This window comes from Pleurodeles waltl, chromosome 1_1 (assembly GCF_031143425.1).
Source record: "Pleurodeles waltl isolate 20211129_DDA chromosome 1_1, aPleWal1.hap1.20221129, whole genome shotgun sequence".
NCBI lineage: Eukaryota > Metazoa > Chordata > Amphibia > Caudata > Salamandridae > Pleurodeles > Pleurodeles waltl.
The window spans coordinates 91,167,906-91,194,806 of NC_090436.1; the positions used below are offsets into that span (position 1 = coordinate 91,167,906).

Consider the following 26,901-nt stretch of genomic DNA (forward strand, 5'->3'; position numbering starts at 1 on the left):
ATTGTCCCTCTCAGACAGAACTCCCAACACCAGAAACAACTTTAACTTGTGTATGACAAGAAATGGCCACCTGGATGAAGTCCAACTGCCTCAAACTCAACACAGACAAGACAGAAGCGGTGATCTTCAGAAATGATGCTTTGCCTTGGGACTCTGCTTGTGGTCTACACACCTTGGACTCACCCCAACCTCCCAGCACATGTGTAAGATATCGCAGGATTATCTTCGACAGCACTCCAGAACATTTTGCTTGACTGCATGGTCACATTTTCAAATCCCAGTGGTCCATTCAGCTTTTCTTGCTTCCAAGATAATTAAAATGAGTAACTTTGAGATGGGCAACAATAACCACCTGTATTTCAGCATCAAGGTACCCCAAGGAGGGAACCAGTGATCCACAAATACATGTTATGTTATGCTGTGATCACAGAGCGAACCCAACATATTGAACATGTTTTTTCAACCCTTCTCTCAAGCTCTTGGTGCCTCCTTCCCTGGATCTTTCAGAACCCTGAGCGCTCGCTCATTTTCCAGAAAGCCCGTGAAAAGAAATCAGGACCTCATCTAAAGTTTTAATCTGTTTTTTTGAGCCAATAGTTTTCACTTCTTGTGCTCTCTCTGTAGAAAACCTCTGCAAGTCGTGATGACGGTATTGTTGACAACTCTTTATCCCCCCTAAGTCAAAATATACATAATGCTATTTTGCTGTAAACCTTTCGTACACAGAAGGCTCTCAGATCCCGAAACACTTCGGCAACTAAAATTATTCCATAGCCACCAGCTTAGGTGAAATGCATTATTAAATATATTGACATTTGAAGCTGGCACTCAGTTCTATTGCTTCTCTGTGTTTGTGTTTCCAGAAAATCTGCGGATGATTTTGTAATCCCCACCTCTTTGCTGTGTTTGCCACTCTCCATCGGGTCTCTGCTCTAGATGCAGTAGAGAATTAGCAAGTCAGAACATGAAAAGGTTTAACTGTGTGTCAGGGTATCCTTAACTGTGAGCTCAGGCGTGGATGAGACTCCCTTGGACGACAAAATGTGTGTTTTATCTAATATAACGTAATAGCCCATTGTCAAGGGTTATATTGATTATTAATGGCCCTCTACCACAGTTACATATTGAAGCAGAGGGCCTTTAATAACTGGTATAAACCAAGGTAATGGGCTACAATCCTATTAAAACATTCAACTGACTGATGGTAGAGTTGTTTATTAAAAAGAGAGAAATGAAAAGATAAGTACTAAAATGTTAGAGTGGAAGGTCTATACCATCCAATATAGGCCCTCGGACACTCTATTGTCATAAATGGAGTAAACAGATTCTGATATTCTAGCATATAATTTAGCCCACTGATGAGGGTATACCGATTGTTAAAGGCCCTGTACCAGAGGTAAAGGTCTGAGCCATAATCAGAGGCCTATAGCAAGTGAGAGGATATTTAACCCAAGCCCAAGGCAGAAGTACCTGGATGCAATTAGATCTATCAGGAAAGCGTCCTTCTTGCCTACCTGCCCTGGAGACGGTAGGAGGAGAGTGTCATGTCTGAAGAAGCCATACCCTTTGTAGAGGTCCACACCTATAAACTCTCTACAGGCACACGGAGATCATTGAGAGACCACCTGCTCCCTAACAATCAATCAATCAGACAATTAGTAGATTTGCAGAGCACTATTCGTCACCCATGAGGGTATGCAGGCACTGTCAGTGAACCTCAGAGCTCTGAACATGTTGCAAGAGCCATGGTTCAGGTTCCCTGTCGCCTTCTCCCGGGGCCCAACACCACCATTAAAGAAGTTTATTGCTACTTTAAGAATTACAACTATTTTATTTCTATCACAAGTATACCGGTAATTGTAATGAATACAGTCCTTTGCAAAGAAGTGTTGGAATGTTTTTGGAAGAAGTCAACTACTTTAAATCTACATTCACAATTAAATTGTTAAATCGTTTTCTGTGCTCCAAACCACATGATGCGTGAGAGTTTATCAGACTAACTAAGTGAAAAATACGTTCAAGCTTTGACTCGAAACAGGAATCATATAAGCAGTAACTTGTTGCCCTGAAACCCTGGCATAACCCCTGCTCTCGTGGACCAATGTTGGAGCCCCTTTAGCTTGATTCAGTGAGTGCTCAAAAGCAGTGCACGATGTGTAAACTGCACTACATCATATCTGTATATGTATCATTTGCTGCTGGTGTATGAGGTCTCCAGTGCATGAAGAAAGACCCGAAGACCCAGACACGGCAAGGAGGAACTTTCACTCAGGAATGGAAGCCGTCGCCACCTGGATGAGAAAAAGCTGCCTCAAGCTTAACTCCAACAAGACGGAGCTAATCATCTTTGGAAACGCCACCACAACTTGGGATGACTCCTGGTGGCCCACATCCCTCCACGCCCTCTCTGCACCGAACGAGCACGCCCGCAACTTAGGAACCATCCTCGACTCCTCCCTATCCATGACCCGCCAGGCAAACTCTGCCATCTCCTCCTGCTGGCACACACTCCGCAAACTTCGGAAGATCTTCAGATGGATCCCAGCAGACTGTCGCATGACAGTCACCCACTCCTTAGTTACTAGCAAGCTCAACTATGGCAATGCCCTCTACGCCAGCACGTCAACTAGAAACATCAAAAAAATTCAACACATCCAGAATTCTGCCGCCAGACTCATTCTGGACCTCCCTCCCTGAGAACACATCTCCCAACACCTGAGGACCCTCCAGTGGCTACCGAACGAGAAGCAAATCACCTTCAAACTTCTTGCCCACACATACAAGGCCATACACAACGCAGGACCAGCCTACCTGAAATATCGCATCTCCTTCCACACCCCCGCCAGATCCCCCCGCTTTGCCCAGATGGCCCTGACCACCGTCCCTCGCATCCGCAAAACCACCACCAGAGGACGATCTTTCACCTTTCACCTACACTGCAGCAAAGACGTGGAACAACCAAAGACCTCAGACAAAGCACGTCGATCACCATCTTCAGGAAGAACCTCAAGACGTGGCTCTTTGGATGAAGCCCCTCCCCCCAGCGCCTTGAGACCCTCGTGGGTGAGTAGCCGTGCTTTACAAATATTGATTGATTGATTTTCAGGAAGTGCATCTCCATTCAGGTCTGCAAGGAGCACACAATCAGTGTCTTGATCAGTGATCATGGTGATTTTGTATCATCTTCAGACTGACACAAACCCATCTTTGAGGTGACTCCTCCTGACATGCCACTTTCCACTGCAGCCACCCTGACAAGTCTAAAACTCACAAGTCACAGGACACAGGTGAGAAAGATAAAATAGCAAATCTTGTAGAAAAACAACTATGTACTGTCACACTTACCCTTCCTCCTAACACTTCTCCCGCCCCACCCTGCGCTATTGTAAGGGCCTGGTTTAGATACTGGCAGACAAGTTACTCCGTCACAAAGGTGACCGATATCCTACCCACCAAAATCTAAATCCCATAGGATAAATTAATGGAATTTAGATGTCAGCGGGCGGGATATCCATCACCGTTCTGATGGAGTAACTCGTCCATCAATATCTAAATCAAGCAGGTGCAAAAGTTTTTGATGCAAATCTGCGTTAGTGCAGTTTTGCACTAAAAAGTATAAATATGCCCTTTACTCCTTTGTGCTTTTGTTGATGTCTGAAATACATTTCTGACTTTTTTAATTTGCAGGAGATTGCAAGAGAAACGGGGAAACTACTACATTTACAGGTTCCCTTGATCAATTGTCGAAATCCTTAGAGCATTTCAAATTTCTCACACGTGAATTTAGTGTCTGATGTGTAAAGTTAACAACTGTACATTACATTTCGAAATCTGTAAATACTTTGCTAAAGATTATTTGGACTTAGAATTTGTTTTCTGTTTCTTTCCACAGGTAAATAATTTTTCCCTTGAAGAACCCCCCACCACTGCAGTGTTGGTGGTGTAGTTACTTAGACCATACCGCAGTGCATTACAGGTGCAATCAACCCTGTCAGTGCACAAGCACCACTGATGTCCCTGATTTCTATCCACAAAATACCACTGCACATGTCTCTCCTGGTGAGAAGGATTAGCAGAGATTATGGTGAACAGCCTTAATTATTGGTGTGGAAAGGGGAAGGTGTTTGTGCAGCGTGCACCTGATTTCCCTGGTGCCTGCCTGCTTGGTAATAACCCTTCCCTAATCTGGCATTCCCCTTTGTGAAATCAGCACCACGGACAGCGATATTGATTGCTTCTGAGAAACCATCACAGCTGCTCACTTAAATTACCTTTGATATGTGACCTTTAATGTAATTACTACAGCATCAAAGAATTTCTATAAATTATTAAACGACCGGTATACTTTATCATCGGCGTGCTCAACAGCACGAAAATAAACACAAGCTTAGGTTTGGAACCTGATCATAGGATTTCATGATGGCATGGTGAGTTTGTGCCTTTTTTGAGAGCATGCTAAAATGTAACTTAAAGTTATTTTATGTTTCAATATTCTCAAATTCTTCTGCGAGCATTTGTTTCTTAAGTGTGGCTTATGCATTAATTTCCAGGAGTAAGATACTTGTTCACTGAATTAAGTTTTTCCGAATCACGGGAAAGGAGTAGGTCACACCTAAGTCTACCGTAAAACACACCCACTCAAACAAAGTTTTTTTAAACAAAGCTTGAAAATCCAAGAGAAACACACAAAAGTAACCGTAACGGCCTTTCGAAGTCAGTTTCCACGAATTGCACGGCTGCAATTATGCATAGACGATTATATTACGTCTGTTTTCAAGAATTATTACAATGTCAATGATGTTTTACTCCAGAGTCTCACTCTTCAGTCTCATATATTACCTCTGTTTTCTAGACTATTCCAGGGGCAGTGATATTTTGCTCCTCAGTCTGTCCTTCGGGTCTCATACATGATCCCTGCCTGCGTCCCAGAACTATTCCAAGGCCTGCGACGTCTCACCCTTGAGTGCTCCACTTCAGTCTCATATATTACTTCTCTGCTCTAGAACTATTACAGTGGCAGTGAAGATCCACCCCAGATGCTCGCCTTTCAGTCTCACACATTACCCCTGTAGGTCGTAATGTTTCCTCTCCCTTCAATCTGGAATCTACCTCGATGTTCTAGAACTGTTCCAAGAGCTGGGATGTTTTAGTCCCGAGCTATACTGAGTCTCGTATTTTACCTTTTTGTTCTAGAACTGATTCCAAGGGCAGAGATGTTTTATTTGTAATCCTTCCTTCTTTAGTCTCATATATGCAGGCCTAATTTGTGCTTGCTGTTTCCGTTGCGGGGCACCAGCACTTATTTTTGAGGGCCGGCCCTTATTTTTCTGCCCCAGCATGTACTGCGAGCAAAAGACACATATGGGAAAGACGAAGGAAGAGAAAAACGAGTCACAATGGGAGACAGCAGAAAGCTGCAAGCGTGAGCTGAAGGGGTGGGGAGTGGCTGTAAATGGATTGAAGAGGCCCGAGATGGCTTCAGGATTACGCTGCACAGTATTCCGTGTTTGCACATTTCATTGCAGCAGCCGCATGTTTAAGAGGAGGGCTTTGGGCACCGGCACGTTTTTATTTACAAATTAAGCACTACATATATGTTACCTAAGTATTCAAGGGGCATTGATGTTTTTGCCCTGAATCCTCATTTCACCCTCGTGTTTTACCTCCGTGTTCTAGAACTATTCCCAGGAAAGTGATGTTAGACTCTGATGCACCCCCTCTCCCCCACCAGCTTGTCCCATATTTATCTCTTTTTTTTAGAATGAATTCAAATAGCAGAGCTGCTTTGCTAGCTAAGTCTCAGAATTCGACCCTGCAATGTCTGGTGAATCCGTGAGCACTGCCTACTTCGTGACGTTTCACAAGGCGCCATTAGCAAAGATTCCTCCATCCACTTGAGGCTCAACCCGGAGAGCGCATCACTGCACCTGCTCGCGCGCAGGCCGCTTCCTCTCCGGCCTCTGTATCATGTCAGGTGCGAGGGCCTGTTTTATGAGACTTGCCTGAACCTTTGCAAAGGAAGACTTGAACCGGTGACCTGAGAAATGTGTTTTTTGTTGCCTCTTGGTGATGAAGTGTGCCTGATAGCCCGGCTGCATGTTATCAGGCCCAGTTAGAAGCGCCATAAATAATATCGCCTCCTCACGCAGGAGCTGTAAAGCCGGATCCCCGGGCGGTCATCTATCAAGCGCCATGTGTTGGTTTCCTTAAATAAGATCGGGTGACATCATTACGAGTTCAAAAAAAGACCGTGTTGCGAATCTCTCATCGGTGTTACAGCAAATAGCTGACCTGAGTGGCACATCCAGCAGGATGCATTACTGTGACGAAAATATATAAATAGTTTAAATATGGAATGTTTCCCTTTGGTGCGATTCTCTGTCAAGTCTTCTCTCGATGGTACCTCAGAGGGGGTTGTGCTGTATTAGGGCTAGCAATAAAACATGGCCACCGAGTGACGTCACTGGCAACGTCACCAGCGGCGGCTGACACTGAATGGGGGTGGCGGGCCGCGGAAAAACCCACTTACCTGGTCAGGTCGGGAGACGCGTTCGTCTCCTCCATCCTTCTCTTTATCCAAAAGCACACAGGTTTCCAGACTCCCCTCAGCCAATCACGACGCTGCTGTCACCAGCATGACAGTAACCCCGTGATTAGAGTGAGCGGCCAGGTTCGGCGGTCACAGAGGTAGAGGCACCCTGTGCACTTTCTCCTCCGGGCTGTGAAATGCAGCGGGTGGCAAAATGCAAAGTGCGCATGTCTGTTTGACTGGCCCAACATGTCCAACCAAACAGACATGCGCACTTAAGGTGCACATACCTCCACTCCTCCCTCCAGCCCCCCCCTCCCTATCCTGGCTCAGCAAAAAATAAAGTGATAGTAGTGATCAGTTATTATCATTTTAATTTTCCTCTGCTGAAAGCAATGGGGCCAGGCTCCGCCGCCTTAGTGGAGGAGCCATCCCTGAACGTCACCCAGCGAGAAGCATCCAGAATGCTTACAAGAGAGTTGTCGACTACGGTCAGACCGTAGCCACAGACCCTGCCATTACCTGGGTTTTATGCAGACAAAATAATTTTCTCAACTTTTTACTTCCACAGTCTATCTCGCACAGGTTGGAAAGGGTGAATTATACCTGGTTTTGGTTTTAGCTAATGGTAAAACTGGCCCCGATTTTGCCATTACACAGCCTTTTCCAAACAGACCCTGTTGTGATCAAGCCAGACCAGTGTATAACTGGTTCATTAACTACTTGTTTCCTGTCAAACACAGAAACACAGGTTCTGTTGGCAAGGTTAGGGGTGACACCAGGAGGTAATTCCACCGGGGAAAATCACAATGCAGTAGCACATGGTTTTCCCCTCCGGTGCGATATCACCTCTCCCGTTATAGTTAGAGTTATCTCAAGTAATTATAACTCTTGGCCTAAGGTAACTATAACTCGGGCCCCTGCCATGCACAGTTTTCTCTTCAGTAATGTGACTGCTAATGTGACTGCTAATGTTTCATTCATATTTTTATTGACATTATAAAAGTTGTCATGCGTGCTGTAACACCTGGGGTAATTAGCAGTGCATGATGGCAAAGTTGCAAGTTTTTAGTTACCTTCGGCAGCAAGTTATAGTTACTTGAAATAGCTCTAACTATAACTGCCAAATTTCTCTGGTTTTGTGCGAGTAAATTCAGAACCTAACTACAACATCCTTGTAACCTTTGGCTTTTTAAGTGAATTTCTATGTTTAAAAAAAATCTATTTCCTAACTATAACATCCTTGTATCCTTTGGCCTTTTCTAGTGAATTTCTATGTTTTTTAAACATAAAGTAATTTTCATTACTATATGTTAATCCAACCACCGCCAAGCACGGCCTTCGACCATGCACGGCTTGGGTTAGCAGCAAGGCCTGGCCTGCGGCCAAGCCCTGCGGCCATGCCCTGTGGCCAACCCCCTATAACCACCCAACCCAGCGCTAAAGAGGGTGTCGCTGGGTGTGAGAGTGGCTGTGAGAGTGTCTGCCTGGGTGTGAGAGTGTCTGAGCTCCAATCAATGAAAGATGCATTCACCTCCACAGAGGATTTCAGATCGTTTTTCTATACGGAATAACATAAACACACTTGCCCAGGAGTTAGGATCATTTGTCCTTTCCAGAAGTGGAGCTTCAACTGGGGCACCTGCTACATTTATATTTGTAAGTGCTTCCTGTTGAGGTTTAGTTTCTGTAAAATGAGCATCATGGTCAGAACTGAAGCTCACCTGCTCGTTTAGCCAACAGGAGTCCACAGTTTTGCACAGAATATCTACCCAACTGGAGTACTTTCTAGTGTTTAGTCTGTAAGTGCTACCTAGTTGGGTGAACTTTCAATGTCCAGGAGGGGGGCCTCACACCCCATCTCCCCTGGCCTATTTTGGCCCTGGGGACCCCATCCCCTGGGTCCGGACTTAATTAAATGGAGGAGGGATTCCAGATGGTGATGAAAGTCTTGTTTGCAAAGCAAAAAACAGATTATTTCACAGATAAGTTACACTGTCCAGATCTGTGCTATAGATCACTTTTAGGGGCATATTTATACTTGTATTGCGCCAAATTTGCAGCATTTTTTTAACGCAAATTTGGTGCAAAACTAACTCCATATTTGTACTGTGGCGCTAAACCTGTCTAGCACCAAATTTATGGAGTTAAAGTTATTTTTTGGATGTGGAAACCTACTTTGAGTCAATGAGATGCAAAGTAGGCGTTCCCGTGCAAAAAATGACTTTATGGTCTTAGCGCCATATTTATCTCCCCATGCTAAATAATGCACGGGAGGGAGGAGGGGTCAAAAAATGGAGCAAAACTTGCTTTGTACCATTTTTTAATGCCTGGGTCAGGGCAGGTGTTAGGGTACCTGTGGGCTTATTCCATGGTGGGACACCATGGAATAAGCCCACAGGTGCCCTCCCCAGGCTCCAGGGACACCCCAAACCACACCGGAGGGACAGCAGAGGATGGGGGACCCCATCCCACTTAAGTATAGGTAAGCACAGGTAAGTCATTTTTTTAAAGTGTCATACTTTACACTGAAATGCCCCACCCCACTTGAATACATGAAGCTGGGTGCAATGGTCATGCCCAGGGGATCCTGGTCCCCTGTGCTGGCCATCTGGGTGGTGGGCATGACTCCTGTCTTTTCTAAGACAGGAGTCATGTGTGTAGGGATGGTTTTGCGTCAGAAAATTACTCTAGGCAGGTTAGAGTAATTTTTTTTTACTCTAACCTGGCTAACATAATTTTTTGTGTGCAAAACTCCCTTCTCCCATACTGCCAGCCGCACAACATTTTTCTTTACGCTAGCCTACCCTTTGCACCGGCTTGCACCATTCCATAAATATGGTGCCCGGCTGGTGCACAGAAATGGTGCAAACTGGTGCTAAACATTTTGGCGCAAAACTGCGTTAGTGCAGTTTTGCACCAAAAAGTATAAATCAGGGCCTTAGTTGGGTGCTCCGGATGAAGAGCAATCAGTGCCCTCAATTGCAATGAATTTGCCAACCCCAGTGCACCTGTCCTCCAAACAGGTTTCAAACAGGTAGTCCCACTGCCTTTCAAAGGAGAGACTGTACTCACCAGCTGGGGGATGTTTGAGGGATCCATGGGGACTCATCTCCCCCACCGTTAAGGGCCATCCTCAGGGCTCAAATTGACTGTGACCCAAGTCAATGTAGTGTACAGTCAGTGCACCCCAACCTCTTGGATCTTGGATCCTTGGATCCGTAGGAGCCCATGAGTGCAGAGGTAAGGTGTTTCCTTACCACAATGCAAATGAGGGAATGACTCCTTAAACTTGTGCCAGCTCACACGCGGCACCGACACAATCTGTATTACAGAAGAGGTCGCTGAAGCATCAACTGCAACTTCTTCAATACTAAAATGCCTCAACGAAAGTGGGCACACATGCCCTCTGCACTCCTGGAACACTTTTGATAATAGAGCAATAGGTGTGGTAGGTGTGATATATGTAAAAACACTTCAAAACACATTTTCTATAAAATAGTGAGCAGTAAAATTTTAGATATGACAATGGTGAATGACAAATGTACCCATTAATAAGGTATACCAGAGTAATTTACTGAAACATTCCTAGAATATGTTTGCAGAGTGTAATTTTGGGGGCTTGTCTGAGAATGTCGAAGTGACAAGAAAAAGCTTGTGTGACTACCATAGCCAATAAGCACATATCGGTTTTCTGGATGACTTTATTTTCTGCAAGGGTCAGGTCAAGATGTCAAGACCTTCTAAAGAGAAAATTAGAGTGGTCAAATCTAAGATCAAATGTCTCGCTATTGGTCTGGCCATCTAGCCCCTGCGGAATCAATTCATTGAAGAAATTTCATGCATTTGAGGCTTTTTTCCTGCGAGTGATAATAATTGCAGGAGATATAAAAGCAGATATGGTTTAAGGGAGACACAGTTCAAGGACTTCAAGTGCTTTACAGAAGGTGTGTGCTAACATCACTAAATAGCTACGTGCCTATAGATACATACTTATGAGAGAGTTGGTGCTAAACTGCAGTTATGACTCAATCTAAAGTTTGCATAGAAAATACATTTAAAAAAAGGTTAAAACAGTCATATAATTGCAGGAGTGCTATCTATAAAATCGTTAAATAGATAAACACTTGTTTTGCATTGCCTAAAGCTTTTGACCCGCTCAGCACCAGCACGGTGCAACTACACACAACAAAGAACATAGACATGTCCCAAGTCTAAAGGTAAAATAGTGTTTGATTCTTCAAAGTCAGGTATTTATGTGGGAGGATGTGAGTGGGCGGGCAAAATCCTTCCTTGATTAATACTCTTGATAGTTTTTGAGAATTCAAAAGCTGGTCCACAAGTTGATATTAATCATTGTTTTCTGAATCACCTTTACTGTAACTCTTGAAATGTTGTTGGCTAGAAGTTAATCTTGTCTTTTTAGAAAATCCACCAAAATACGGATCAATCATTTGATGCCTATTATCCGTTCTGTTTGTGTACCAAGAGACTGAGATTTGAATCTGTACAGAGCACCTCTAATCACTTGAGATCTGGCATTTATTAGGCGATCTTTCGACCCCCTGAGTTATGGCTCAGGCTCATATTCGTAAAACCACAGAAATTTGGCAGCCAGTCATTTAGCAAGACTCATTTTGAAAATTAAATATATGTGTTCAAAAGGCATAACTGAAAAAGGTGGAAAACGATTTTCTCGTGAAAAATAAATAAGGTCTTTTGACATCATATGGCGTCATATGGGGTCAGTATATGTGGTACTGCCAGGGCAAGGTTCAATTAAAGACGTGTTATGGTTATGAGCAAAACCCTTACACAAAGTACCAAAAGTGACATCACAATAGATCTCAATAATAGTATCACAGATAAAATCGCAAGCCATCCCCACTCATCTGCTGGACTGATCTTACAATATCCTCCTCTAGAACAACGTTTGCAAAAATCACTTTTCAAAAAACATGTTTTAAGATATATTTCCTTAACTTCTTAAACAAATTTAACACTGCAGTACATAGCCTAAATGTATAATGCAAAATGTAAATGCATAATGTATACAATGCAATAAAAATAGTACACATAGAGATAAACTAGGAATAAATAACTGTTGTCACTGTGTAGTTATGGTTCAGCTACACTTTCAATTGAAATATATTTTTCTGATCTTCCTATGGACGGATCTGCAAGACATTTGGCCATCACTTGGTGTAGTCAGCTGAGGTCCTGCCTGCCAATTTACATGCACATATGTGGAGAAAAAAATAAAGGGAGGGGAGAGTTGTCTTTTTTCATTTTAGCTCCCAAAGGAAATTTGCTCTCCTCTACAACGAAAACCGCGGACTAGATTTACATTAGTTTCCTATAAATCCGTTTTGAGGCCTTATCATGATGGGCTTTTCTGGTGCAGAGCAGAGCCAAGTGTCTTTTTATGTGCCTGCAGGGTGTAACGTGAATTCATTTAATCCAACAGTTCTCGTATTTAGTATGATATTTTCAGATAGTATAGCTTCGAAACAGTGAGCAAAGTCTGCCTCGCTCTGTTTCTAAGCTGTGCTGTATGAAAAATAAAGCAGTAACACAGAAATATTGAGTTAAGTGAATTTACTTTACGCCCTATAGGTGCATTAAACAGGCCTCCTACTCCAAGCTGCGCCAGGAAACCCCATCATGACATGGGCCATTTAGTTTTTGAGATTTTAAAAAAAATAAGTTGCTGAACTGGCTTTGTCGGGTTACCTCTTTTCCTTATTTTGGACGTTTTGATCACGATTGAGTGGAGGATCTGATCTGCAGATATCTGCAAGTTCAAAGTGAAAAACGAGGAGTCTGATTGGATGAGAGAGATCTTTCATCCTTCCTCCCTTTTCAGCTATGAGGTGCTCTGATTGGCTGGCTGCAAGAGAGAAAAGTCTCTTGAGCCACCATTTCAGGACACAAGGCAGAAGACCCATGGCCTGAAAAAACATTCAAAGCCCTTGTAAAGTGGGAGTACCCTCAAAGGGACACCTCAAGTTTTAAACAAATAAAGGGGGTTATTACAACTTTGGAGGAGGTGTTAATCCATCCCAAAAGTGACGGTAAAGTGACGGATATACCACCAGCCGTATTACGAGTCCATTATATCCTATGGAACTCGTAATACGGCTGGTGGTATATCCGTCACATTTGGGACGGATTAACACCTCCTCCAAAGTTGTGATAACCCCCAAAATGTACAAAACAAAATCAATTGAAGGGTCTTCAGATTTTCAGTACCATTTTTATTTTGCAGTACTCTGAGACATAAAATGGTACCCAGGGTTCGTGGTACACTGCGGACAATGGCACCATTGCAGCAATACCTTGACAGGGCAAGCCCACAGTAGGTTGAGTGCTAGGGCTGCCATACTGGCTAAACCCTGCTGGGAACTGTTGAATGCTGTGCAGAACAGGGGTTGGAATTTTAGGGTGCTATAAATCCCACGAAATTCACTGAAAAAAACACAGTTAAAAATGAGTTATGGTTCTGGCTCAAACATGCAAAAACACTGAACTGTGCTAGTTACGGTAAGCAGTGTATACAACGCATGCCGTAATTTATACTGCCTGCCACTCAGAAAACAACAAACAAAATTTTAAACTTTATTTTGCAAAATGGCACGGGTAGAATGACTGACTACCAAGAGCAAAACTTGGTGGGTGGCATACGTTATGGCATATTTTGAATACCATGACTGGCAGGCAAATTTCAGTGGTTTTACGAGTATGAGCCTGAACCATAACTCAGGGGGTCATTCCGAGTCTGGCGGTCCTGAGACCGCCAGACTCAGGGTGGCCATCGGACCACCGTGGTAGTGGCAGTCCAATCTGCCACATTCTGACTGCGGCTGAAATGTCGCGGTCAAACTGCCGACACCGCCAGGCTGCAGTCAGCCTCCAGCCTGGCTGTCCTGGTGGTTGTATTCTGCAAGCAGCGCTGCCCTCCAGATTACGAGCCCCATTCCGCCAGCCTTTCCATGGCGGTGAAAAGCTGGCGGAATAGTGGTGCCAGGGGCCCCTTGGGGGACCCTGCACTGCCCATGCACTTGGCATGGGCAGTGGAGGGGACCCCATGCACATCCCCGTCGCGCATTTCACTGGCCGAAATACGGACAGTGAAATGCTTGACGGGTGCTGCTGCACCCGCTGCACCGCCACATTGGAGCTGGCTCGATTCCGAGCCGGCGTCAAAGTTAAGGCCCTCTTCACCGCAGGGCCTGAGGGCAACCCTGTGGTGAAGTCGTAATAGGGCCAGTGGTGTCCTGATGGCACCAGCGATCAGGTGGGAGGCCGCCAAACTCAGAATGACCCCTCAGTTTTTAACTGTGTTTTTCAGTGAGTGTACACACACACATACACTAGCACACACACCCAGCCTCCACACACAAAGCTTTAGATTTTTGAAATATCACAATGCAAACTGAGCCATTAAATAGCACTTTGTAAGTTGTTTATGTGTATACTTTATGAGTGTGCATGTTTGTGTGGATACAGAGAGATAAATAACATTATATGATGCAACAATTACAATTAATTAAATGGATGTTAAGAGTGGTCCAACTAAAAAAAATGTTTTGGTCACAATGATAAACTACATAGAAAAACAAAGCTATTGTCAAATATATTTACAAAAGTTATTTAAGCAAATGAAGTTTTGGAAAATGATTTTATCCCAGGGAATCCCATTGACTTCCTTATTACTATTTACTTGATTATGCTATGTATGGTGCTACATGAAGGCGAATAGGGCTAAAAATGTATGTTCATTAAGTTTCCCCTGATATTGCTACATATAGGGCCTTTGTGTTTAAAGGGTTTGTTGTGTGTGTGAACTATTTACCATCAGAGACCACCACTCTACACATAGGACATACAGTGCATGAAGAGTGAAATAGAACTTGACATGGTTCTCATGAGAAATGTAGGGACTTCTGGAACTTGGGGCATATACTGCTCTGTCAATAATGGCATCAATGTAATCAAATAAGATGTCATTAAAATGTCACATTAGTGCATGAGCATTTCATTGATGCGAGGGAATCACGGCTGCATGACTAGCCATTACTAGTGAATGGTGTTTTTTTAGGTTTTTGTTAATTTCATAACATTACTGCAACTGAAGATGTTTTCAGCAATACATTTGTTGATATAGGTTAGAAAGTGACCTTTGTAGCAAACCCTAATGTCAACTCACTTGAAATTTACTTTCGTTTCCTTGAGTATAATAATGGTTTATTTTTACCCAGAGTACCCACATAGCATGTTCTTTGGCCATGCACAGCAAGTACTCTGCTTAGACAATTGACTGAGGCCATGCAGTGATATCAGTATCTCTGCCCACTGTACTCAATAGAACATGGCTATTAGTTCACAAAAGGCATGGCAATCACCATCCTTGTGCCAGCATCCCTTGACAGAAGTGCTCACAATACATGTCATCTAGCCATGTCCTGCATCCTGGGTCCTTTCCTGCAGTATTTTGGAGTACAGGTAATCTTTGTAGCCTCTCCATGAACAGTAAAAGCCATACATCATGCCTTGTGGCACGTATCCTAGGCCACACTACCTAGAAGACATAGCCTTTGTGGATGCTCTGTGGGTGCTGAATAAACATACAGATGCCCACCCACAGTGTACCTGTAGCGGCATAGTCTATGGCCGTAAGAAGAGCAGGCCCTACCCTACACATGGCCCTGTTGGTACTGTGCACAGTGTAGAACCTCTGACCATGCTTTCTAAGCAGTGCCCATGCTAGCAGTATGAACCATGACCTGTAGCTGTACCTGAAAGAAACTGGACATGGAGCAAATTCTACATGCCCAGCATTTACGTCCTCAAGAGGGACAATCTAATGCCCTCAATGCGGGATGGAGGAAGGTAAGTTACAGATGGAGAGGGGTATACAATTGGAATCAGCAATTAAATAGCCCATAGAGCAACACTGCTAAGGACACATAACCAGATATCCCTCTACCCATGGGCATCAAAAACTGTACCCATGGGTGAACAACCACTGAGCACATACACAGACCTACAAACCATTACCTCAAATGGTTCCAGCTTTTGCCTGGAAAACAAGGAAACCAAATTGCTAACGATGTTTATCACAACAAAAAACATTTTAATACAGTGATTTATGTGTGTTATGAGTGCAGAAGTGTCAGGCCGCCAAAAACATTCTTTTAGTGTCAAAACTTAACAGGTGCTGACAGAATTCTCATTCTCTCTGCAGCGAAACATATAGCAGTATCTCCCAGAATGTCCATGCACTTGACATAAGGCTGAGAATATTGGCCAACAGAAGTCACATCCATGGATAATGAGCCAAAGTGTTGCATCATATGAATACCTAGACCATCTTAATTAAAGCCGGCTCAGGCCAACTCACCCCTGGCAGCGTCTTCTGTTCATGCAGCGCGCTCTGGGCTTTGAGTGCCGATTCTCGTTCGCAGTATGTGAGGAAAGCGCAGCCTGCCAAAGGAAACAGAGAAAGCGTTAACGAATGTGCAAAGATTAAAAGGCATGTCATTGACTGCAATCAACACCTCAACTCCTTCCTTGTTGCAGAGAAAAACCTCCTTTTTTGATTTCCATCCAACCCTAACTCACTTCATGATTTCAACTATCTTCTAAAGAACTTGCAATTTTCCTCCTAATTTCCCTACATAAGGTTCTATTCCCGTATTTTTTTGTGTGAAAAGTTGTGTTTTTTTCCTCTCTTAAATGTGAAGTACTCTTATGTCTCCAGGTCTAAATCATTAAGAATGTGTTGTGAGTTGCTGTGTCTTACTCCAAACATATATGTGACTTCCTCATGAATTTCCAAGGCTAAGGATTGCCAGCTCATGGGAAAAAGCTTTGTGAATTCTCCTCTGACATACATATTTCATGTAGCAAACATATTTTAAAAGAAGAAGAATTAAGTCAAGTCCTTTACTTTATTACGTTAGTCCTTTCCATTTTACTGTTCTACTCTTCACTTCTTCATCATTCCCTTCTACTAGATTAGTAATTCTACTGGAACTATAGAGACCTAATGCTTAAGTCCATTAGTTCTTGATATTTTCCTCTTTTGCTATTCGTGTGTCTTCAAAACAATATTATTACTGTTATTAAAATTAAAAAAAAAAATTTTGTCGGCTTTTAGATGATAAAAAAATACAACGGAATAAATAAACAAATTAAACATTTGAAAAATGAGCCTGGCCTTCAGCTAAACTTTGCTTTTCAGCTGATAATACACAGCATGCTACAATTAAGGTCTAGAATTCCAAAGGGAAAATTCAGCTCCTATCGCCACATTGTTTTAGGCCTGGAAAGTGTGGATTGGCTTAAAGAGAGCTTTATGGCACAAGCAAGACATCAACTTTATCCAAGCACATAGCACTGACTGTTTTTGCACTGGTCAAGGTAGCAGAGACGTTCATTCTATCATTGGTGCGTAACATAGGTCCAGGAATGGTGAATCAATCTCACATTTTCACGATAGCCGCTTAAGATACATTTGGATAATTAATATTAATGTCATCATTTACATGCTCATAGAGTATCTTAATACTAATGTAAATCATTTACATACTCAGAGGGTATCTTACAAATCTAGTCCTGTGCCAGTGCTACAGGATGCACATCATATTCATACAGTACCTGGAGGTTTTGTGACATGAACTACACTCTAACCTTGTTGCAGTCTCTGCAACATCCCCATCTATAACAAGTGCTTCTTCATCTAAAGGAAACATGTTTCCTCCCTTTCCTGTGAATCAAGGTAAGGTTGGAAATTGCTGCACGAGGAACTTGCAGATGACAAATCAAACCCGGCTCTCTTGTAATGCCAGCTCTAAATCAGGGCCTGGGAGGTCTCTGTGGAGCAGGCAAAGCCGCTCCATTGCAGACCTTGACTAGTTGATGCAGACCTAATTAGAGGCATCATAGTGCATTGTTAGAGTGATAAACTAGATGGTATAAAGCTCCCATAATGGCTGCAATTTCTCCTCTGCTATTGTGATTGCTGGGCCAACGGGATGGCGCAATGTATTTCCTGCAATGCGTTTTACACGTGGCCTATAATTCAGGAGTGGGAGAGTCATTGGGACCTGGGGTGCATTCAATTGCAAGTGTGCAGCAGCAGCTTCCCCCAGAGCTCCATCAAAGGCAGGCTGAGTTTAACAAACTGAGAAGCAGATTGAATTACTGATCAGGCGGTCACAGGTTATTGTGGGGCCACGGATTACTTGCATAATTGGATTTAAAATGAAATGGTACATTTTTGATAAAATTACATTTAAATTGTTTGTGTGGTATTCTGCTTGAATATTGAGTATTTAATTTCATCCTGCCAAAATTGACTTTCAAAATATAGTGAATATAATTATAAACTGGTAATGGATCTACTAACTTAAAAAAAGGTAATCTGTACTTTCTCATGTAAACTTACTTTCACAATATAGCGGCAATAAATATTTTGGCTACCATATTTTTCTTCCTGATATTTTGACTTACAGCCCCGTTCCCATGATAGTCGTGTCCCATGCTATATCTGGTGACACTTTCTAATGTGTTTTTGTTGTCTATCATTAAACCACTACTGGTGTCTCAGTGTATGCTAAGAAAGGATACTGAAAAAAGCATATAGGCATGAATGTGTTTTACTTTTGGGAGTGTTGGGTTGCCTTTGGCTTACAATCCGGACTAGATTTCAGTGAGATAATATATGTGGAATGGAAGCCCTGGTTATATTTTTCAATTTACCACCAGAAAAAAATGGCATACACAACAATATACCAAAATGTATATACATCTCTTTAGTACTTAGTTATAGGACATGCCTTGGGGCCGGCCAGTGCACTAACTGCACCTGTTCTTTGTATATCACTTATTTTCTGTGCAACATAATTTCACACGTGCAGAATAATTGATGTATTCATTTTTACCTCTACAATATCCTAAGAGAGTCTTAATTGCCGGTATACAGAACATACAAATGTTTACAGTTCTCTTTGAGAATCTAAAGGGGTGGATTAATAAATGATCAGTTCTTTTCATGAGGTATGAGAGACCAACAAACTATAAGCAGGCATTGAACAACATCTTGCTCTGAACTGAAAAAGTAATGGGGAACTTAGTGATACTTTCGTATTTACACATTTTTAAAAACGAAGACAATTTATCATTCTGCGGTGATAGTATCTTGTGCTGCATTCCCAGTGTGGCAGTGACTAAGTGCTTTCACAGTGAGGATTTTCTGAATTCAGCCATTGAGTGTTCATATTGTTTATTAAGTATTCAGAAATACATGACTATATCCACAAATATACATATTTCCCGATAAAAAGAGATTTTAAAAATTAGACCAAAGGTTTTGGATAGTAAAGGAGGATTTTGGACATTTGCCTTAGACATTTATTCTATGGCTGTGAAATGTCATTCTTTTCCTGTTCATTTTAGGCAGAGATGAGATGTCCGTCAGTTTGATGCAGAAAGAATGAGTGACTGACCACAACAAATTGGTAGTTTTGCACAATCTCTGGCTTTTAAAGGTCCTAGAAAATATTCAGTCCTTATTTGTTTCTTGGCGAACATTTAATGTTTAATTTTATTTACGAAATGCATTCAGATGTGGAAAAGATATGGACATGAAAAACAATTTTTAGGCCTGGGTGAGATTTTGTGGAGTTCTGCAAGTGGGTGGAATTTGGGCTTGTTGCGCTGCTCGTGCTGGGATATTGTTCGGCACTGTAAAATCAGTGCAAATGGAACCCCATGGCATACCAGAAGGTGCTGCTTCTTTCTGCTGTTCGAGTAGATTTTCAACTGGAGTGGCAGCTTTCTCAACGTGGATGGTCTCGACCTGTTGCGACCTCCCTGATTGTGAAATCTCTCTGGGAAGTGTTCAAGCACCGAAAAGTCATGCTAGGGGATGCAAATTCTGACTTAAGCTCACCAATGTAATGTTGGCAAGCCACATACGAGAAAAAACTCTGCTATGCAGCGGTTGGCGAAGTTCTGCCAGAACTCCATGTTCCAAGCCGAGCGTGCTGTGGGCAAAACTCTGTGAACTCTGCCAGCGGAATAGAATTTTTCACCCACTCCTACTATTTTTGCTGCATTTACTAACCACTTGTTTTGTACCTTCTGATATGCAAAGTCAATTAGAAATTCCCAGTATTTTATAAAATTATTTCTATACCTCAAAGTATTTTGTTTAATTCATGATAAGTGTTTATTTCTAGGTATGGAATGCAAATAGGCCCTAAAGTAAGCTTGCACATAAGATAGGACTTATGCTATACTTTCCCTGCGACCCTATCACAGCACTACTTTAAATTATTTCAACTTTAGTGTGAGTTTAATGTAAAATCCCCACAATTTGTGTTTTTGGTATCTGTACTGAAGAACACGGTTAAAGTGTTTATCAAAGTGTTATGAATATCCCTATTTTTTGTGTGTTGTTAGTACTAGGTCACACCACTACCTTACCCCAAATATTTATCAAGAAATCACTGCCTTTGCGTTTTTAAAAATGCAAATAGTTTTTCCTCAATCTGATCTTGATAATTGTTGCAGAGATCATTATTTTTGTCCTTATTGTTTTTTAATTGATTTGTGGCAATGTTTTTTAAACTTGCTTGATAAATTAATTTGAAGCATGTTACTTTTACAATATTGCTAACATGTACTGCAGTTGAAATATTACCCCAGAGAAGTAATCAATATTAGAACATTGATTATAGCAATATGTATTTGTTCTATCTTTGTCTTAATTTCTTAAGGGTATTTTAGATAATTAAGATATTCACAATCACTTTGTTCATCAATTATTCATGCTTATTATCAGCTATTATTGATATAACTACTTTCAGATATATGTACTAGGAGTAGAAAACCTAAAAGGCATATTTTTCTGGTTTAATTTGAGTAATTTATACATTTCTGCATTTTCTATACTTTGATAATTTTTAGTTGTCTAAAGTATTTCCGGAGCCAAAATTCCTACATTTTGTGCAAGTTTCATATATGTTAACTTTATGTCCTGATGATGTCTGCCACAAATATCAATCATAAAAGTTGAAATTCTGTTCACATTCAATCCTGCTCCATAATCAATCAATTGGTTTGCTTCAGGAATATTACAGTTAAAATCTTGTAGTTGGAAATATTTTGGCTACATTTGTATGCTTCAGTAACTACAATTTGTAGTCAGGATTACATGTGGTATTATGAATCAGTTGCATCGATGTAACATTGTATAAACCTCTGTGCATTGAGAGTATACATTTCTAGTTAATGCATTCTTTGTGTACATTTATATCTACCAAATAAATAATAATAACAATTTGAGACATGCTTGTATTCTGTAACAATATATTTTCTAAGCTTTGATGATGTTGTATTACATTTTATTTTTAAAATTGATATGCAAGCTACTGAATGTATGTTTCTGTTTTGATAGTGGTGGGGTTCTTCTAATTGTAAGCCCATAGTACGAATGTGACCTTTCTGGTAGAAGATTTGCAGACTAATATCCATTCACCAGTTGAGGGTACACAATTGTCTGCATTATAACTGTGAGTAACTATCAAACATTAAACCACGACAAAATCAGATTCACTTATGGTAAGGTAATGGATTTAAAATGTTGGTCTAATTTAATAGGCATTACATTCACTTTCAAAGATAGTAACATTTTCTGCATGGGTGTCATCACAAAACCCCTCATGTAATGTGAACAATTTAGTAATCAGGTGATCTTCAATAGAGGTTCACCTGCAGCAATGTAGCAATGAATGCTCTGATTCAAACAAAACAAAGTCTGAACTGGATCAGAAAAAAATCACAGAGGGAAGAACACAGTACATAGCAGTGGTCAATAGTTCCCTTAAATCCCAAATCCTGACGTCTTACACCGATCTGTCTGATCACTCTGCAGGAGGAAAACACAGATGTCTCCCCACCCGATGAGGTGTTACTAGTGGGGCGTTGTAATGCCCTGCTTCCTCCTGTTAAACTCAAAATATCCCTTTTTCAACAAAAGCGGAGGCATGCAACATACATCACTTATCCTGGCCTCTTTCAATTAGCAAACTATAAGACAAGATCTTCCAATACTATTGTAGATGTATGGCACAAAATGCTTGAAGGACAAGAATGCTCTTTCAGTCCAAATATTAAAACAATTATGCATTTCACTTCAATACGTTACATTTATTTAAAAACAATCAAAAAGTACATAAGTGCAGCACACATTCCTACAACAAAGTAATTGTTTATATATTATAACTCTACACAGCTACCAAAGTGTGTCAGTTTAATAAAACATAAAGGCAGACATATAGAGATAGGCTCAAGGATAGCTACAATCGTCCCTTTCATAATTATTTCCCAAAATTGAGGGGTCAGGCCAAAAATGGCTAGACATGTTTTCTACACTTTTCTATAATGACTAGCTCCACTTTCAAATGCAGAGAAGGAGAAAGTGCGCTGAAGGTGTTGTTTGTTTCAGTTGACTTCTACTAGCTACTGGTACCAGTGACACTCAACCTTTTAGTACTAAAAATATACAACTATGTGCAGACATATTTGCAAGTTTAAATTACATGTGTGGTTACAAATTGTAATTCAAATTTATTAGTAGAGAACCAGTCCCAAATGGCAAGGGCTAACCTTGCTGTTAAAATGTATGCAGGTATTTAAACCTCCAAGAACTAAAATAGAAAATGTAGGGCCCAACGTATGATGCGATTTTGTGGTTGCAAAAGGCGAATGTCACCTTTTGCGACCACAAAATGGCCTTTTCTGATCTATCATCCTTATTTTGCGAGCTGGCATGCAAATACTGACTTGCAAAATAGGGATTGCTACTCACAATTAAGAGGAAGCATGTGTATTGTTTTGTGCTCACAATTGCAGTAGCAAAACAATCGTAGTTACCACCAATTTCAAATTGTCCCCACGGGACCGCTTTCCCTTTGTGAATGGAAGCAAAAATATTTTTTCAGAGCAGATATTGTTCCCACTGACCACTGCCTACCCTGAAAAAATGAAAAGAAAACTTTTCATGTTCTTGTTTGAAATGCATCCTGTGTTCCTTTAGGGAAAACGAGATGCTTTAAAAAAAAGAACTGCTTTATTTAAAAAGCAGTCACATACATGGGGGTCTGCTGTCCTCAGGAGGCCACCATCCCTGTGAGTGCTGCCATTCCCAATGGGGACGCAATAGCAAGATACCTCAAGAATATTGATGAGATAGGTTATTTGCGACACCATTGGGAATCATGAACAGTGTCATTAACACTGTTGTACTTTTGGCTTTGCAACTTGTAATTTGTGACTCGCAAATTAATTACAAATTACGAGTCGCAGAACATACAGTCATACATCCGGCCCTAAGTTTCTAAATTGCCAACTATTATCAAACAAATCACGACCACTAGAGGACCATGAAATAAATGCCTCCACAAAGGATTATATGTTGTTGTAGCAGGATGTGACTCTGGATTTATAGCTTGATGACACCACATTACTTTTGTAGACAGTCAGGGGGTGATTATGATCTTGGCGGACGGCGGAGGCCGTCCGCCAAGGTACCGCCGCCAAATGACCGCACCGCGGTCAAAAGACCACGGCGGCCATTCAGACATTTCCTCTGGGCCGGCGGGCGCTCTCCAAAAGAGCGCCCGCCGGCCCAGAGGAAATGCCCCTGCAACGAGGACGCCGGCTCAGAATTGAGCCGGCGTAGTTGCAGGGGTGCGACGGGTGCAGTTTGCACCCGTCGCGTATTTCAGTGTCTGCATTGCAGACACTGAAATACACAGTGGGGCCCTCTTACGGGGGCCCCTGCAGTGCCCATGGGCACTGCAGGGGCCCCCAGGGGCCCCGCGGCACCCCCTAGGGGTGACCCTAGGGGAGACCCGCCAGGAACAGGATGGCGGTAGGGGGTGTTAGAATCCCCATGGCGGCGGAGCGCGCTCCGCCGCCATGGATGATTCCCCCGAGCAGCGGGAAGTCGGCGGGAGACCGCCGACTTTCCGCTTCTGACCGCGGCTGAACCACCGCGGTCAGAATGCTCGTGGGAGCACCGCCAGCCTGTTGGCAGTGCTCCCGTGGTCGGTGGCCCTGGTGGCCACCGGCTGCCAGGGTCAGAATGACCCCCTCTGTCTTCTGCTGATAAATCCAGTCTCTGGAACTGAATATCAGACTCACTGTAGAAGTTTAAGGTACCTAATCATAAAACATGGACCGTTTTGCCATCATAACATGATATTTTACTGAGTTCTTCCAATATCCAAGCGAGGGCGTGAGTTATAGTTACCTTAGGGCACGAATTATAGTTAATTGAAATAATTTTAAATATAACTGCTGAATTTCTATGGTTTTGTACGAGTAAATTCTGAACCTAACAATAACAGCCCTGTAACCTTGTTTTCTTTTCAGTGAATATACAAATATATATATATATATATGTATGTATATATATATATATACATACATACACACATATATATATATAAAGTTCATTATATTTGATTGTACCATGAACTGATAATGCCTCTTCTCTGCTCCTCCACTGGGCTCAGACAGGTAGAAATGTCCACTGGCAGAGTCGCATGTAACATGGCTTTGAATTGCATAGTTTTTTAGGGACATAATTTGGATTTATGTCAATCATGTGGTACACACAGTCATAAAATGTATATTACTCACAAAGATTAAAAATTGCCACAGTGGGCTTGCTAGTGACAGGTCCAAGACTGTTGTGGGTGGAGGAGTAAGCAAACCATTGTACATAGATTTCCAATTTTGAAGGGACACTCCAAACATACCAATTCCAATTTCAGTGTACACTGAAAATCAATGTAGCAGTCAGAAACTCTGTATTTTATCAAATCATAGGCTTTGCGAATGCGAAATTGCTTGGTACATCTGGCCCTAACTTGCTTCCGACATCAGAATAAGTATTTGGATATTCATGAGTTTCTAGTGCGCAATCTAATGCTTTGAAGAACAACTATCTTTCTGTCAATTAGATTTATCTTAGGTAGTACTAAAAGTGTGGGACCGTGACTGTTCAGACCATTCATGTTTGTGTGCAGGAAGAGGAGCAATTTATGTTGAAAATACTATTTTTGCTGATGATTACCATAATCCCATGTTCGTAGTATATTACCTTTTTGTAGGGTTAAGTTAAGAAAATATATAGACATTTTAGATGTATATGGAAACCAAGCACTTTGTGGAGTAAAGTACTCAATGACTTCTTGTTAGGCCCGGGTGACATTTCGGTTACGCTGGCAAAATCGAGTGTAATTTCAGTAATTTTGTGTTACACTTCTACATGAAATTTACCAATTTACGCTATTACGCCACACATTGTATTTGCATAATTGTGTGTAGCTTTGCATAATTTTGTGGAATTAAGCAAATGCAAATTATGCAAATTTCATACACCACTACTTCTTTAAGGCTTGCACCATCATACACAGATAGTTAGAGACAGGCACATAAGCTTTGCCCCCAACACCAGATACCATGTCTTCTCTTCTGGCTACCTACATTGTAACTCTGAAATCCTTATCTGGGCCTACTTTCACCACAGCCCCCTACCCCCCTCTGTCTCTCACCTCCCCAGGGGAGTTGCCACATGGGTCAGGGCTGACATAGCTGTGCCCATTACACATATAAAATGTACATTAGTAACCTCCAAAGTGACAATGGTTGCTACTTCAATGAACATTTGTATACCCTTCAGGGCACTGCATTTAGAGCGAATTAATACAAATGAGCTTTAGTGTGTAAGGTTGGTCTACATGCCCTGCCTATAGAAAAACAATCTCTCACTGAGAAGGCCTAAATGAAATGCATATTAATCATAATATCTTCGTGAGCTCATTATCTGCTCCTAGCACAGTAGGTCAGTGTAATTGTTTCTGTGAAATGAGGAAATTGGAAATACTCGACAACATAGCATATTGAATTTTGGTTCATCATGACTTTAATATTAGAAAGTGCAATAACTTCACACATAATGGCGTTCCCAGGGCTGTTAACTCAATAAATCCCCGCAGAATGGGTCTGGATCACCGAAGGGTTGAAGGGGCTTGAGATACATCATATGCATGTGTTCGTCCTTGGCCTGGGTTATTCTATCTCTGAATCACCTTTAGTGAAATGTTTCAATGAGAAAAAAACAACAATAGATGAAAATGATAGAGAAAATAACCATATTTTGTGTGAAGTCCCTCACAAATGGTTGCCCCTATGGGCTTATCTGTATTTAGAATTTTGTGCACTTACCCCTGAAAAGTGTCTGTGGCTCCCTTTACAATACCTTCAAAATTGGCTTAACACTGATTGGAACATTTTCCTTTGTTGTAAAGCCATATTCTAGGGTATAAAAAACATCCATGGCCCCCAGTTGGGGGCTGCAGCACCTATTTTGCCATTAATTAGAGTGGAAATGAATATATGGTTTCAGGCCTACCCTGTGTAGCCTGATGGCAGCAATGTGAACCCTGCCGCACTGACCTGTCCAAAGCACCCTTTTGATTGGTACGAAAACATGATTGTAAAGATTAAATAGGTAATTCCCAAGGACATCATGAGGTCGGGTGCATAATATTTAAGAGTAGCACATGTGTGACATTAAAAATGGCATGTTCTCCAGTAATTATGCCCAAAATGGTATTGTCATTTGTAAAGGCTGTAACTGGCACATAGAAAAAGTAAAAGTATAGATAATGCAGTTTATTCTGTAACCTTTGATTTGTGCCAACTACAGACACCATTTAAAGACCAAGGGGCAGATTTAAGAAAAGTGGCGCCCACCCAGTTCAGCATCACCTTTCTCGGACCCTTAGCACCTCCCTACCGCCACCACGTGTGCGCCGTATTTAAAATACAGCGCCCCATTACGCAGGGTAGGGGGCAAAAGCATCGACATTTTTGACGCTATTGATGTGCTGTTCAGGGTTAGTGCCAACATTTTGGCGCTAACCCTGAACAGTACGTAGGGGCCCATTGTAACCTATGGTGTGCCCCCTTTTAAAGCCTGCTCTGAGCAGGTGTTAATAATGCAGGAAACAACGGCGCAAATACATTTTTTAGATTTCTTTGCACCATTTTTTCGGCCTCCCTAATGGGGGGCCTCCTCCCTTGCATACATTATGCCTGGCGCAGGCATAATGTGGCATGAGGGGTTACAAAGTAGCACAATGCATGCATTGCACCACTTTGAAAATCTGGCACAGCGATTTTGCCCTCCTTAGGCCACATTAGCATTTTAAAAAATAACGCTAATGTGGTGCAAGGAGGCGCTAGGCCCTCTTAAATCTGGGCTTTACTTATATATGTAATACAAA

At 41.9% G+C, this 26,901-nt stretch overlaps 1 protein-coding gene across 8 annotated transcripts in view; it reads right to left on the minus strand.

Annotated features, from left to right (window-relative positions):
* The window catches only part of CELF4 (CUGBP Elav-like family member 4), a 1,197,256-nt gene that overhangs the window by 971,593 nt on the left and 198,762 nt on the right, over window positions 1-26,901 (minus strand). For all 8 annotated transcript variants that reach the window (XM_069218773.1, XM_069218769.1, XM_069218589.1 and 5 more), the window contains exon 2: window positions 15,933-16,015. In XM_069218773.1, the coding sequence (XP_069074874.1) occupies window positions 15,933-16,015 (83 nt within the window). The remainder of the gene's footprint in view (window positions 1-15,932; window positions 16,016-26,901) is intronic.